Raw genomic sequence first — 17,102 nt, forward strand, 5'->3', positions numbered from 1 at the left:
ACATAATTTTATACATCCAAGATGCATCAGTCCACACACATGATCTCTCATCGTGGCTGATATGGTGTCAGTTTACCACTGCCTGTCACATCCAATGTCCCAAGCAGTGCTGTTAAACTGGAATATAACCTGCAAGTCTGGCTTGAATTAGGCAGAGTATAAGCTAAAATATTTGGATGACGCCATTCATGTTACCCTGTTGGTGCGAGCTGCCATGTCTGTAGTACTTAAGCCCTGAAAACTGGGAAACTGAAATGTTGACAAGTAACAAAACACTTGTGTCTTAGGGTTTTGGAGCAGGGTTGGGGAGGGATTAACATACACTGAGAAAACACAGGTGACATCCCCCTTGACCCCTCTGACTGTCATGGTATTCATTTTGGAGCCTTTGGTGTCTTTATAGGTCAATGTCAACAGAGAGCAATTGTACTTCTTCCAGCACCGCATTCCTTTTGAGCAAGTAGACACCTTGGAAATCGGAGGTGATGTCATCATCCACACCCTGAACATCATTGGTGGAGGCTGGAGTGGAGGGGTGAGTTACCGGGATTGAGCGGGGCTCATGCGCCGGGGTGGAGCCAGCATTCAATCTAGGTTTAGTTCCTGTCTTTAGCTTGGTGTTGCTTCAATAGGCTTCTGTTTCACTTTGAGACCAACCACCTCAGACAAAAGATGAACAGCCAAGATGTGATGACTCCAGTGCCAGATGGTGCACTACTGCTCTAAGACTCCTAAGATCGCCCTGCTAACCCAAACGGATGTCATTGTCATTTTGAGAGACTGCAGATGATGGGACTCCAATTTATTTTTTTTTCAAAATGAAGTCTTGATACATTAGATAGATACTTTATTAATCCCAAGGGGAAATTCACATACTCCAGCAGCACCTTACTGATAAAAAAAAACCATATTAATTTAAAGATTGATAATAATGCAGTCGGTGGCACAGTGGGTAGCGCTGCTGCCTCGCAGTTAGGAGATCTGGGGACCTGGGTTCGCTTCCCAGGTCCTCCCTGCGAGGAGTTTGCATGTTCTCCCCGTGTCTGCGTGGGTTTCCTCCTGGGCGCTCTGGTTTCCTCCTACAGTCCAAAGACATGCAGGTTAGGTGGATTGGCCAATTCTAAATTGGCTCTAGTGTGTGCTTGGTGTGTGCTTAGTGTGTTTGTGTGTGTCCTGTGGTGGGTTGGCACCCTGCCCGGGATTGGTTCCTGCCTTGTGCCCTGTGTTGGCTGGGATTGGCTCCAGCAGACCCCTGTGACCCTGTAGTTAGGAATATAGTGGGTTGGAAAATGGATGGATGGATAAAAATGCAGGTAAAAAACGGACAATATCTTTTGTATAATGTTAATGTTTACCCCCCCCCCAGGTGGAATTGAAGAATCGCATAGTTTGAGGGAGGAACGATTTTCTCAGTTTGTCAGTGGAGCAGGACAGTGACAGCAGTCTGTCGCTGAAGCTGCTCCTCTGTCTAGAGATGACACCGTTTAGTGGATGCAGTGGATTTTCCATAATTGATAGGAGCCTGCTCAGCGCCCGTCGCTCTGCCACAGATGTCAAACTGTCTAGCTCCATGCCAAGAATAGAGCCTGCCTTCCTCACCAGTTTGTCCAGGCGTGCGGCGTCTTAATGCTGCCTCCCCAGCACACCACCGCATAGAAGAGGGCGCTCGCCACAACCGTCTGATAGAACATCTGCAGCATCTTATTGCAGATGTTGAAGGACGCCAGCCTTCTAAGGAAGTATAACCGGCTCTGTTCTTTCTTACACAGAGCATCAGTATTGGCAGTCCAGTCTAATTTATCATCCAAAGAGTTGGACTGTAGTTGTGTGAATATGTCCTGTTTCTGTGATTGACAAGGTCCCCTGCACCCTTATTTGGGTGAAATGGATTTGAAAATGTTATTGCATATGTGAAAATGTAAAGGTTGACTGGAGCCACAGCTCAGTCTTACTTGTCAAGGTATCTGGAATTCAGTGATCTGTGGAGGTGGGCAGTAGGGTGGTTGGCGCTGCTGCCTCAAAGTTCCACTCTTTATATATTGTCTGTCCTGTGAGGAGTTTGCATGTGCATGTGTCTCTCTGAGCTTTTGTTTTTCCTCCTATGTATCTCTTGAATTGATAGGCTTAGGATATGGGGGTGGTTTGTTTGTGTGCATGAATGGAGGAGGCCTTAAACCAGTGTGCTTCTTGGTGATTCATACCTTGTACCCATGATGGGCTTCACTATGCTTTGCCATACAAGTTCAGTATGCAGAGGGGTGGACTCTTGGAGGCTTTTCTTGTCATTCTGATCAGGCCTTTTTTTTCTTATCCATGCAGATGCAACCAGCAATTCCTTCCTATCCAGTAAGTATCCCAGACCTCCTTTTCCCACATTGGAACATAGCCAATAGCTATATAGAATCGTACAGTTGTGGCATGAGAACATTTGGCCTAACAAAGAAGGCAATGCCTCAAAAATTGTCCCATGGAAATGAGAAACAACCAGCAATGGACTAATAAGCCCTCACTTAAACAGATTAGAAAAATGTAACTTAATAACAAAAAACTAAAGAAAATAATTGAAACAAACTAGGAGAAAATCCGGCACACACAGAAATACTCCACCCAAAAATAATTTTTTGTTACTTACCCCTATGCAGTATGTACCGATAGCTGAGATCTCCTGTTTTCTTGGAGATGGAGACTAAGGCTTCTAGGATATCAGAAACTATGGTGACAAATGCTGGACAACCGCAAATATTCCAACTCTTTTTCATTCATTGGTCAAGAGTACCGTCTTCAACTCTACAATGTGAACTCCTGTGAACGACTTCATGTTTGTGTGCTGCTTTCTTTTTCCAGAGCTATTTAACATTTTAGCAGAAAATGCAGACATTCTGTACATTGTGGGCATATGACTGAATAACTGATATGTGGATTATGTGACAAGTAATTCTACTTCTTCCCATGGATGATTTTGGTATTTTCTATTGTCCAGCATTAGCCACCATAGACCACTTATCTGTCTTCCATGAGATAAATTTTCTTGACCATCACTACAAATTGCATGAGGTCCTTAAAACATTAAAAAAAAAAAAAAAGCGCCTTTTGGCGGAGTATTTCTTTAAAGGGACAAATAATAATCGGAAGTAATACAGCATTGCATACACTCCTTGTCAAGAAAAAAATTTGTGTGAATAAAAAATAAACCAAAGAAAGGAAACTGATAAACTAAATTGCAGGACTGCTGGCCAAATAAATCCACATTGAATTAGCGTAACTCTCATAATTCAAGGTGTTCATAAGAAATGTAATGATTTACTTCGTGAGGCATATGTACATAACGAGCAAATACCTGAAATATTCAAATTTGTTTCAGTTTAAATATTTAAAGTCTAAACATTCTCAATTGTAACAGGAATTTGCCATTTTTTCACCCCTGATAGAGGTCTAGGTCCCTAGTGAAGGATCAAAAATAACCATAATCACACTGACCTAAAAATGGTCTAAAACAATTACCCACTTGCTTATGTTTAAAATTTGCAATTTATTAAATTTTGTGGGAGTGGCTGTTGGAGGGCTAGGACCACTGGAAAATAAATATCAAACATATTTATGATCAACCACCTTGAAATAGTATAAAACACTCCACATTTGTGAAAACAAGTAACTTTGGCCCTTTGTGTGCCATTTGTAACCTCCTGGGGTTGGTTGATGTGGCATGCACAACTTCAAGTCCTTCTGATAATTTTTGCTGAAGACACCAATTGGCTTACTCTATCATAAGGGTGTCATTTCCTGCATATCATATAGTCTAAAATAGCTAAAAATAAAAGCTCCATCATAACTAGACATCAAAATGTGTCGAATGGTATATCCTATCTGGGAGTTTTCTTGCACTGGTGAGAAGGGAAATGAGGGACAAAAAAAAAATACTGAAGTGATTTTATTCTTATGAATGCCAAAAACCAGACTGGCTGCCCAACTAAAATGAATGAATTACAAACAGTGGTCAAAGAACCAAAGACTCCAAACAAGCCTTTTAAATTGAACTGTAAATGGAGGAGAATATGAGGTCCAAGATGTGAATGAGGACCCCACTGCAAAGATATAATTCCAATCAACAAGCTCAAAAAGCACCTGCTTATAAAGAGGACTACCATAATTCAGAGAACCTGAGAAAAGCATAATAAATGAATGGTTTCATTTTTATGGGTAAATACAAGTAAACAAAATGGGATGAGTTAACCATTAATTGTGGGATCACACTTTGTAAATTAAAAATGACATCTGTGTGTTAAATATCAAGATCTCTTTTTGAAAATCTCATGAATTGAGTAAGGGCCAATTCACTCTGCATGAATCGGACTGGACTCATTCAAATTGATGGAGCCCACTTGTAGCTGAGATGATTTTAGGCCAACTTAAGATCTTCACACTCTGTGACCTGAAGTGAATCATTTAACCTGCCATTGTTCACAACATATTGTAATAGAACATAATTTATGAGGTAACATAGCAGAACCTAATATCCTGTAATATAATGTAGCAATACTCTCAAAATAGTGTAATCCAACTTTGACCCGAGTTGTAGAATAATGAAAACTACATCTTTGTGACTTAAACTTTATTAAATTTAATTTAATTGGATAAAAGGACCATTGCACATCTGTAAGGTGTACTGCTTTGGGTCAGCATTACAGGGCTTTTTTGAGCAGATTTGGACACCCCTTCTAAGTTCCGTGGACATTATATATCATATTTCCTATGATTGACCATTCAATCCTATAGTACCAAGGATCCAAACTTTTGGAACAGATGACATTAATGGTGCATTCACTGATTTTCAAATGCAAAGTTGGGTCACATCTGATGAACAGACCTTGCAAAAGGTTAAATACTCCACCCAAAAGTGATTGTTTTATATATATATATATATATATATATATATATATATATATATATATATATATATATATATATATATATATATATATATATATATATATATATATATATATATATAAAAAGTTACCACATTTAGTTTGGAATGATGGCTGAGAAATTTTTAATGCCATGTGTTCATGTGTAACCAGAGGAAAAAAACTTATGATATAACCATTAAATGGCAATCCATGCTGCACAACTGCAAATGATATGAAAAACATCTATGGAAAAAACTTCACGTTACTGTCACGTAATCCACAGGTCTGTTTTTTTTTTTTTTTTTTTTTTTTAAGTTCTGGCAAAAGCAGCATATATCAAACAAGAATACACATTCCCATACTACCATGGTTTTTGAATTGAAGATCTGTCTTTCCTCCTCATTCATTGGACAAGAGTCTTCAGTTCAAAACTAGAGTATTTTGGGAATTTTATGTTCTTGTTTACAATGTTTAATTTTTCCAGCAATACCTCTTAATAGTACTTTAGCAAAAAATACAAGTGTTTTGCACATGTTCAGCTTACAACTGGGTAATGGACATGTTGATTGTGACATTAGTATAAGAATGTTTTTCCTTTACATTGGCCATTGTATAGCATTAGTCACTACCGTGTTCTATCATATCTCTATCTCTTATACACCTTTTCTCTCATTCTGCTTGAAGCCAGGAGATTGCATTCTTTTCTTGGCCATCACTGTAAACTACATGGGGTAAGTAATATAAAATATTTGGGTGGAGTATTCCTTCAAATAAAGGAAGGTAACTTTTTTTATTTTTAGTATTGTGATGCAGCAACACAAAATGTCTTTTAGGGGTGAGCAGGCCTCTGAGCAATTTAAAAACTGACCAGGACCTCACAGAACAGCTTCAGAAACAGACCCTAACCCCAAGCAGCCAGATCCCAAACTCAAACTGGCTATTAGGCCTGTGTGGGCCCAAAAGGTGGCACCAGATTTAAACTTACTAAAACCACTTTTAAATTTTTCAAAAATGTCTAACGGAAAAGGGAAACTGCAAAACTTTTGACATCTCAAAACTGTTTTGTAGCATGTTGCTTGCCAGTGCTAACCCAGTGGATTCATGCTCACTTCATTCTCTTAAGTTGTTGACTATCCATAAAAGCACTGGTAGCTTTAACAACATTAAGTTGGATAAAATTGCAAATTTTGACAGATCTGGTGTGTTTTTTTTAGGCTCCCTTGCAGGTGGCTCTGAAGCTGCTCATTTACATAATGGAATGAAAGGATATAATGGTAGTGTGTCCCCAGGCTGATACACTGGAACTATCTTTATAAAGAATTTAGCTATATAAACAAAATGCAAAAAATGGCGAAGCAAAGCAACAATAGTCAAAATGAGGCAAAAGATGTGCATAAATAGGCAATCTTAGCAAACAAATCCAAATCCCCAATCCAGTAAACAGCAGCAAAATTTTAAAAAATCGAGTACAGCACTTGCAGAAAGATCTCTGCTCCACAAGCTCTCCCAGTCTACTGGGACTCACTCCTCCAGCTGAATATAAAGGTGGAAGGCAGTTGTGATGTCATGGTGTCACTGTCTCTTTGGGGTCCCACCTACAAAACACAAAATATTCAATCAACTTAAATGCACAATACCTGAGTAGTACATAAACACGGCAATCTTGGCAAATTTCATAAAACCAAACACATGAAAAGTAATTCCAAAATAAGAAAAAAAAAAAAAATCAAAAGTAAACCTAAGTCAGGGCCCAGGCTGTGGGTGCAGCCCAACCATTGTTGTTTGGAGTCGTTAAATAAGTTTGTCCTTTTTTCGTGTACAAATTCTAATGCACTTTTTTTTTTTTTTGTCTTTGTCAGGGTCAGCCAGGTTATCAGGTATGTCAGAATTTATCAATTAGATTTGCACGTGGGTTGGTATGACTGTCCTTTGTGGTCCTGTGTGCCACTCCATAACTCTTAATGTGGTCCTGAATTGGATTAAGTGGGGTTTGGCCATGGTGGATTTATGAAGTGTGAAGGCAGTTTGTCGCTCGCTAACTGATGGCTATATGTTCTCTCCTTGGAACTTGCAGTCTGCCCAGTCGACTCTAAAGGTTTTTCACTGATCCATTCAAATCAAACTAGAGAAGTGAATGGAATAGTCCAGACACAGAGGTCACTGGAAGTCCTCCTGAAAGATTTACCTATTGACATTTTAAACCCTTAGGATTTTAGAATTCCTATGCTGTATACCTGCAAAAAAAAAAAAAAAAATATATATATAACAGCTAGTGTCTGCTTCCACTTCTGATTCTGTTGGTGAACCCAGCATACAAGATTAAGTCTGCTGGTCCAGGAGAAAAAATCGCGCACAGACAATAACTGGACACACAAGTTAAAATCACATTGTCAGCCTATCAACTAGAAACACGTTGTGTGTTAGCAGCTTGTGGGGTCTATCTGGGGGCTTGCTGCCAGTTTGTGTTTGTTTTTCACTGACTGTTTTTGTTTCCTCTCTAGGGTCAGATGATGAATGTTACATCCTTTTCTGTGAGCCATTTTCAAGTTTGTTTTTTTTTTTTTTTTTAAACTGTAAAGATCTGTGACATTTTACTGTAGACCTTCAAATGTCCATCTGTGGGCTTACCATGTAGGTGCCTGAGCAGGGTCCACTTTCATTTCAAAGATAAGTGCAGTATTTTTCAAACTAAGGATATTTCTTTATAATCATGGTATATATCTATTATATACAGTGCATCTGGAAAGTATTCACAGCGCATCACTTTTTCCACATTTTGTTATGTTACAGCCTTATTCCAAAATGGATTAAATTCATTTTTTTCCTCTGAATTCTACACACAACACCCCATAATGACAATGTGAAAAGTTTACTTGAGGTTTTTGCAAATTTATTAAAAATAAAAATGAGAAAGCACATGTACATAAGTATTCACAGCCTTTGCTCAATACTTTGTTGATGCACCTTTGGCAGCAATTACAGCCTCAAGTCTTGTTGAATATGATGCCACAAGCTTGGCACACCTATCCTTGGCCAGTTTCGCCCATTCCTCTTTGCAGCACTTCCCAAGCTCCATCAGGTTGGATGGGAAGCGTTGGTGCACAGCCATTTTAAGATCTCTCCAGAGATGTTCAATCAGATTCAAGTCTGGGCTCTGGCTGGGCCACTCAAGGACATTCACAGAGTTGTCCTGAATCCACTCCTTTGATATCTTGGCTGTGTGCTTAGGGTCGTTGTCCTGCTGAAAGATGAACCGTCGCCCCAGTCTGAGGTCAAGAGCGCTCTGGAGCAGGTTTTCATCCAGGATGTCTCTGTACATGGCTGCAGTCATCTTTCCCTTTATCCTGACTAGTCTCCCAGTCCCTGCTGCTGAAAAACATCCCCACAGCATGATGCTGCCACCACTATGCTTCACTGTAGGGATGGTATTGGCCTGGTGATGAGCCGTGCCTGGTTTTCTCCAAACGGGACGCCTGGTATTCACACCAAAGAGTTCAATCTTTGTCTCATCAGAACAGAGAATTTTCTTTCTCATGGTCTGACAGTCCTTCAGGTGCCTTTTGGCAAACTCCAGGCGGGCTGCCATGTGCCTTTTACTAAGGAGTGGCTTCCGTCTGGCCACTCTACCATACAGGCCTGATTGGTGGATTGCTGCAGAGATGGTTGTCCTTCTGGAAAGTTCTTCTCTCTATACAGAGGGTTCTCTGGAGCTCTGACAGTGACCATTGTAGTTCTTGGTCACCTCTCTGACTAAGGCCCTTCTCCCCCCACCCCACCCCCCGATCACTCAGTTTTAGATGGCCAGCCAGCTCTAGGAAGAGTCTAGAGAAAGAAGCTGTAGAAACCTCAAGGATGATCAGGGGAAACAGGATGTACCTTTTTTTTTTTTTTTTTTTTTTTTTTTTTAAATAAATTTGCAAAAACCTCAAACTTTTTTCACGTTGTCATTATGGGGTGTTGCATGTAGAATTCTGAGGAAAAAATGAATTTAATCCATTTTGGAATAAGGCTGTAACATAAAATGTGGAAAAAGTGATGCGCTGTGAATACTTTCCGGATATTAATATAATAATAAATAAAAATCCTGGAATGACGCAAGACTTTTTCAGAGATACTTTCAAGTCCTGCGAGACGAGACTTACTGCCAAGAGATCTAACCACATCCGGGACTGGAAATAAGAGTAGATGCCAAAGTAGAACGTCGTAAAGAGGTTCAAAAATGTTGGTGCGGTACACATGCAGAGCAGGTTAGAGATAATGGAAGTATGAAACTATCAAAAAAAAGATAGTAAAGATCACATTACCGCAAGCAAGCGGAAATTATTATACGGTGAAATAACTGAACAGTGAAAAGAGATTGAATGTATTATTTGGATTTAAACTTTGTCGGAGACTTGTAGATTGTCTAATTAGATAGATAGATACTTTATTAATCCCAAGGGGAAATTCACATACTCCAGCAGCAAAAAATATTAGAGTAATAAAAAATGCAGGTAAAAAACAGACAATAACTTGAATAATGTTCAACGTTTGCCCCCTCTGGTGGAATTGAAGAGTCGCATAGTTTGGGGGAGGAATGATCTTCTCAGTCTGTCAGTGGAGCAGGACAGTGACAGCAGTCTGTCGCTGAAACTGCTCCTCTGTCTGGAGATGACACTGTTTAATGGATGTAGTGGATTCTCCATAATTGATAGGAGCCTGCTGAGTGCCCGTTGCTCTGCTACGGATGTCAAACCGTCCAGCTCTATGCCAACAATAGAGCCTGCCTTCCTCACCAGTTTGTCCAGGCGTGAGGCATCCTTCTTCTTAATGCTGCCTCCCCAGCACACCACTGCGTAGAAGAGGGCACTCGCCACAACCATCTGATAGAACATCTGCAGCATCTTACTGCAGATGTTGAAGGATGCCAGTCTTCTAAGGAAGTACAGGCGGCTCTGTCCTTTCTTGCACAGAGAATCAGTATTGAATTTGTGTTGCCATCGGGGAAAAGTAGTGTTTCTTCCCAATGAAGAGGCTTATCTGCAAGAATTAAGACTTGTTGTTTGGTGAAAGTGAAATCCACATATGCAAGCGCTAGAGATGCAAAGTGGCTGGTGAGTAGTGCAGGCCAGAGGTTGGAGAGCAGGAGGCAAAGCCCCCTAGTTAATTATATAAATGGGGATATTAATATATATTATTTCTGCTATTAAGAAAAACCCTTATCATATAGCAAATACATCCTTCTTTCAGGCCAAAAATGTTGGAGTATTGATGCACGTGTTTGAATTACATACTGCAAACCGCATAGCCAAGTTTTAAGAAGGGGGCAAGGGCACAAAGGTTGTGTGGTGTTTGGAGTTTTTTTTACTAAAAACACAATGCAGTGTAATTTGTTCACTTCAGAATCCCTTTCTGTCGGCTGTCAAATATTGAATGTAACAAGTGAAAAATCAGCATTGATTTGGAAAAAGTGATTTCATCACACCCCTGTCTGATATTACTTGCCATGACAGAATATAACTGGGGAAAAAGTAGAATTGTGGAGCAGAGTATATCAATATAATAAGCAGAGTGTAATAAACTAGGGGCTTGTTGGAGTTGTCCTAATTCCATCCATGATGGTGGCTGTAACCAAGCTAACGAATAAAGTAGGATTTAAGGTATTCTTATCTCAAGGAAAATACTTCCAAAGAAATAAAATCTCAGATGCCTTCTAAACATGAAATATGTATTTTCTTAAATTGAAACCTTCAAGGTAGATCTAATTGGTAAGTTTAAGGCTTTTTCATTCACCTATAGACCCTGGTACCATATATCTTGCTGCTTAGAATGGGGATAATTTTTGGGGAAAAAAGTTCATTTTATAACACACTTTATGTGGCAAAGTGTGTGTGTGTGTGTGTGTGTGTGTGTGTGTGTGTGTGTGTAAAATGTTGAATGGACAAATCTGGGGCAGAATAAAAAGCTCTTGTCATGAACTACTGCCGCTCAGCCTTTGGTGTTCCCAGTATTCTGACATATCCTGAGTTATTAAGTATCATTATTGATAGAATATTTTTTTTATTTTAGTGTTTTAATCCTGCTTTTTTTCTTTTCATTCCCAGGGTCAGCCAGCATATCAGGTGAGCTGCATTTTGTCTTTTAGCAGGAAAAACAAGAGCCTTGCAGTTTGAAAACCAGAACTTGTGTGACCAGTTCTGCCAGCACCTAATGTGCTGCAGCAGCCATTTGACTTTTTTTTCCAGCATGTTTTTAATGAAAAAATGTTTGTTCAGATTTTTCCCTTTACCATCATGTGATATTTTCATTATGTCCATCTCGGGTTTTTGTGCCAGTTGCTGAGTGCCCAGTTACTGTTGCCAAATGTCCAGTTATTGTTGCTATGTGAATTCTGAGTGCCCCAGAATAATCTGCAGTGATGTTGTTTATAGTTATGTGATAAAGTACACCCTATAAAATGTTTTTACTTTTAACAAATGTGGACTTGTGAAGAGTCCTTCTTCATCTGAACAGCATCTATAGTTAAAGGTGAATAATATAGCAAGCACCATGCCACATTTACAGTTTGAGATTCCTTGTATAATTTAAATAAACAAATTTTGCATGGGAGCGGGATTCAACCTTTTCATTTCACCTGAATACCTAGAATTAGAATCGAGTGCAGATGACTAGAAAATCATTATAGAGAATCTTGTCTGAACCAGTCTTATTTAAACTAACTCAGACATTTAGTGTGCTTTGACATGTTGCCACCATGCTGAGATCAAGGGCTGTCTGGGGTTTACAGAAAGAAGTTTTCAAACCGCTGCCAACTTGTCCTGCCTAGGCCATCCCAAAAAGCTTAGACAAAGACCAGAATACAAAGTTCTGAAAGAAGTCTCTTAGATCACCAGAATGTTTATCATATGGCCTCAGGGTAGATCTTGGCACAGTTGATGCCAAAGTCTACCATTGAGTCTACCATTGAAAGAGACTGCACTAATCTACATGGTCCAGGAAAAAAATTGTCATGGGCAGACCTTAGTCTTGCTCTGAAGACCTAGACTGCTGGAATAATGTTCTCTGGATGGACATGGCAAAGTGTTGTATGACCACAGTACTAGATCCCAAGTTTGGGGGAAAACTAAATGCACCATTTTGCCCAAAGAACCCAATACCAACTGTAAAGCATGGTGGTGAAAGATCAAATCTTATGTCCACATATGTTAATGAAAAAAGCCTTTCATGGGATTGATTTTGTTTAATTTACAGTTCAGACATATGGTCATGTCGTAAACTCTCCCTCTCTTAAAGCAGATTCACCTGATATAAAAATAATAATTCATTACATTTATGTAGCGCTTTTCTCAGTACTCAAAGCACTATCCACACAGGGAGGAACCGGGAAGAGAACCCACAATCTACCACAGTCTCCTTACTGCAAAGCAGCAGCACTACCACTGCGCCACCTGTGAGGATATGTACCATAAGTTAGGACTCCACATAGAGGCATTACAATCTGTTATGACTGAACATGTGGAAGAAGACCACTCCAGATGGACCCTTTTGAATTTTTATCGAATGGGAAGTGGAGGTCCTCCTTACTGGGAGGTGGGAAGAAAGGTGAAAAGGTTGGCAGGGTGTTGGAAATTTACCACACACACAATCTTGAGTGCTCATTTTACCTTTTTTTTTTTTTTTTTTTTTTTTTTTCAAAGCGGTTATCAATTTAAGTGCTGCCATGTATTTTGTACTTTATTAATTTAAACAGAAAAGATGGCAACACCAAACCATTCTACGATGGGTCATCTGAACTTGTTGAAACAGTTTATGGTTAGACAATCAGATTGCTGGTCCTTGAATATTGGAAACTAGCAGCTGCCCCAAAGTAAACTGATATTGGATGCCCTTGTGATTTGCAGAAAGACCAAAGAACACAAGACTATCCAGTGAAATCAGATTTAAAATACAGAAACTGTGATGCCTATGACTAGTCAAAGCAAAGATTGCAAGAGTATGGAGGCTTGTCTTGGTGATGCACTTTAAACATGTCTTCTTTTTATTATGATTCATATTAATGGACTGGAGTGAACTGTTAACATACAAATGTTTTATAAGGGATGGGTTCAAGGGTTTATATTTTGCCATGTTGTAAAGGTCATTAATTGGCATTAGCAGTGTGTATGTAGTAGTATTCACCTATATTCCAAAGATGTTCCATTTGTAGTTTGTGTTGCATTTCTTTCTTTACTCATACTGACCAATTACTTCCCTAATTATCTACTTTGTACTGTTTTAGGGTGGAATGCCTGGCTATCAAGGAGAAAACCTCATGGTAAGTATAAGTCCATTTTGTATCAACTTTTGAGCTTTTTGCACACTCTGTAGTGGGTTTCTTTTCATATCTTGGCCACACTGATACAGATCCATCCTCTGTGAACAAATTAAACATTGCTTTCACAAGTGACAGAGCAGGATGGTTGCCAATCTGATGTCATACACACAGCCCTTGTGACAACATAAAGGTTGAACATCTTCAAAACCCAAAATTCTGAAGAAGCAAAATAGTTGCATTTGGCTGTTGGTCTTTAACTTATTTTTAAACCTGACTAGGGGGCTTCGCTTGCCAACCCCCCGGCCTGCGCCATGCGCCAGCAAATATGTGTCTTTGCTGCTCGCGTATGTGGATTTCACTTTCACCAAACACCAAAACTTTTAATTCTAGGCCTCTTCATTGGGAAGAAACACTACTGTTCCCTGACGGCAACACAAATTAGATGATCTACAAGTCTCCGACTTAAACTTTAAAGCCACACAATATCTACATACTTCTGTCATATCATCTATGTCCATTTATTCGATCTCTCTTCGCTTTTAGCTTTTCGTCAATATCGCATTGTATTTTGATTCCATGTTTGGAATTACATTGTGACAATACAACGTATAACTGCCTGTGAGTGAATATCGTTTTTCTCTTTACACGAACTGTCTGACAATCGCATTCACACAAATGAGAAATGATTGAACCGTGTGCGTGGTTGTAAATGTTTTAGATGTGGACGGAACTTTTCCAAATCTCTTTGCATAAAGTGTTGTTTCATGGGGCTTGAAGTTTTCTCTCGCGTTATTACACTTTCACCAAATCTTTTAATTCTTGCGGATTCACCTCTTCATTGAGAAGAAACACTTTTCCCTGATGGCAACACAAAATAGACGATCTAAAAGTCTGACTTCTTCTTTTAAATCTCTTTTCGCTGTTCCGTTATTTGAGTAATAAGTTCCATTGGTTTGTACTAATGCAATCTTTACTATCATTTGTTTTGAGACACTTGAATTTTCCTACTTCCATTATCTCTAACCTGCTCTGCATGTGTATCGTGCCAACGTTTTTGAATTCTTTATGAAGTTCTACTTTGTCATCTACTATCTTGTATTTCTGGCCCCAGGTGTGGTTAAATATCTTGGCACAAAGTCTCGTCTCGCAAGACGTGAAAGGGTCGTCTCTCTGAGAAAGTCGCCTCTCGTCTCTCTTCCCAAGATTTTTTTATTATAATAGAGAGATATTACACTCCTGATACTGAAATACCATTTACCGACACTTGTATACTTTAGTTTTGTGTGAAATGGGTGCCAATGTAATGTTTAGGCATGGCTGCATGTATATGAATCAGTGGAAATGTTTTGTAAAAATAGCAAATGGTGGCTAATCTGTCATTTTATTTATAATCTGTTTATTCACCAATCATACCAAAACAGCTGAATTTTCATAAAATATGTTGCCCTCCCCATATTGGGGAGAATGGTAATGGAGTGGGTCAACCCAAAAACTAGTGCTGACACAGGTGTCCAATTCTCATCAACTGACAGGAGTGCACTGGGGCTGATGGGAGGACACATTTATCAGCACATACAAATTTTGTACTAGCCAGAGCAGGATCTCCTCCAAGACTAATTTTGAATTACGGTTTAATTGCCTCACTACATTACAGCTTTTGTCAAAGAGTGTCATTTTATCTTATTGTGAGCTGCGTTTAGCCATGTTCAATTTCCAAAAGACAGATTATTGAGAAATCTACTGAGCCAAAACAGATGTTTGTGCCAAATCCTTTACAGAGCAATCTTTTTCTTTGAACTACCCAAAAACTTTTACAACTCAAACATTTTTTAGGGAGTTTCTCTGTTGCAAACTCACATCTGAAACCAAGTGATGAACGTATATGCAAAAGGAAACTAGGCTGTTTTCCTCCCCACCACCTGTTATTTTGTGGTATTTTACGCAACCTATGATGGGAGATTCAGTCTGCCAGAGCACCTCACCAGCTTGGTGTGTGTTGGCCAAATGTGCAAATAGGAATTTGGGATTTAAAAAAAAAAACGAGCACTGGATTAACATTTTTCTCCAATTTCTTCCAGATTATGAGTAGTCCAGCAATCTCTAATCCGGTAAGTATGTGCAACCCACCAACATGCTGATCCTGTTGATATCAGCCTTTAGTAGGAAGAGGGCTTGAGAAACATTCATTCTGCTTAGAATTTCAGCTAGCTGGATTTAAATTAAATTTTAGTGCAGTCCTCATTTTGAAATATTTTTGATTCCCAATATCAGCAGAACACAAGGAGGTCTTAAGCATTAAGAAGCTAATTCAGTGAAGCCAAACTTTATGGCAAGAGTTCACTAAGGGCTACTTGAGCTCCCTTATTGTCTCCTAGAGTCTTAATTTCACGTTGCACATTCCTTTTTGTGTTTAGATGCTGTGAGATTTCTGAACTCTTTTAGGACCCCCAATGGGACAGCACACTGAAGTGTGCCTGCTGCGTCTGTGGTGGACTGCTTGTCCATTGCCGACGCAACCACAGATTTGCTGCAGTGCCGCGGAAGCAACTACGAGCCAATCGAGATCGCGCTTTGTGCCTGTCGCCAATGGGTAATGCAAGGGACATTGTAAATGCAGGGAACAGTATACGTTGTCCACTGACCTGGCCCAGACTGTGCCCGTTTGCTGTGTCTGTGTGTAGGAGAGTGGTAGTTCCCACTGCAATAAATAACCCTGCTGTTCCTGTTTCAAGTTAAATAAAGCTGGCTTTGCTAAAGTACTGAGACTCGGCCTCGTGTTTTGGGGTGCAAGACAGTGACTCAGCATCACAATGTATTTTGCATAAACGTTTTTCTTTGAAACTTCTACATGATGAAGCTTCGTTACACCTTATGGCATTTTGCTTATTTAATGTGATTTTTTTTTTTCCTGTCTATTCTATATAGCTGGATATACTTTGATACTTTTGAGAATGGACCTGGATTAGGTCCTCAGTGTTTCCTCTGCACGAGACTAAATAGATTTAAACCTTGGAGTCTGTCAGAGTAAGACAAATCCTTAAGTCCTGGAATGCCCTTGGTTGCTCTCCTCTACACAGCTTCAAATGCTGCTATGACTTTCTTGTCCTGTTTAATTCTGGTCACCATGCTGCATCAGATACGGTCTCGCTATTGCTCACATTTAGGAGGCTGCCTTTACCATAATATTCAACAGGGGTGCATGCTTGTTGAATGACCTCCTTGCTGCTACTCGTCAGACTTGGAACTGCTCCAAAATTGTCGTTGATTCCTTCACTGCAATTTTGGTCACCTGAATTTATTACTTCTTTAAATTTCATTTGACCTACAATTCACTAACAGTAATGCATTGGTATGCCAATGAAGCAGATGGTAATAGCTTCTGTTGCAGCTTGCTCTCACTTTATGTACAGAACCACATAAGGCTCTGCTCCAGTCCTGTTTTAAATCCTTTTGCTTGTAATCTCTCTCCTTAATGTGCTCCCTTCCAGAAAGGTTAATGGTAACTCAGTTTATACAGTGAGAGTGCATGTGGCTGATAGTGTGATACTCTGACCTCATCCCCTTGTGCCTACTACTGACATAATAAGCACTGACCACCAATACATTCATAATGGACTAAGCAAACTAAGAAAATGAATGAAGTTCATTGCTTTGGTGACACCCTTATTGGTAATTCTGGTTTAACTGTTCTCCAGCAATCACAACAACAACAACAACAACATTTATTTATATAGCACATTTTCATACAAAAAGTAGCTCAAAGTGCTTTACATAATGAAGAGAAGAAAAATAAAAGACAAAATAAGAAATTAAAATAAGACAACATTAGTTAACATAGAAAGGAGTAAGGTCCGATGGCCAGGGTGGACAGAAAAAACAAAAACTCCAGAAGGCTGGAGAAA

General features: G+C 39.4%; 1 protein-coding gene across 1 annotated transcript in view; it reads left to right on the forward strand.

Moving 5' to 3' along the window:
- Positions 1–17,102, forward strand: part of LOC114645385 (galectin-4-like) — a 53,467-nt gene that overhangs the window by 29,664 nt on the left and 6,701 nt on the right. Inside the window, exons 4-10 of the mRNA XM_028793248.2 lie at positions 404–535; positions 2,320–2,346; positions 6,767–6,784; positions 7,409–7,438; positions 10,991–11,008; positions 13,165–13,200; positions 15,279–15,308. Coding sequence (XP_028649081.2) covers positions 404–535; positions 2,320–2,346; positions 6,767–6,784; positions 7,409–7,438; positions 10,991–11,008; positions 13,165–13,200; positions 15,279–15,308 — 291 coding nt within the window. The remainder of the gene's footprint in view (positions 1–403; positions 536–2,319; positions 2,347–6,766; positions 6,785–7,408; positions 7,439–10,990; positions 11,009–13,164; positions 13,201–15,278; positions 15,309–17,102) is intronic.

This window comes from Erpetoichthys calabaricus, chromosome 1 (genome assembly GCF_900747795.2).
Source record: "Erpetoichthys calabaricus chromosome 1, fErpCal1.3, whole genome shotgun sequence".
In the NCBI taxonomy this organism is placed as follows: domain Eukaryota; kingdom Metazoa; phylum Chordata; class Cladistia; order Polypteriformes; family Polypteridae; genus Erpetoichthys; species Erpetoichthys calabaricus.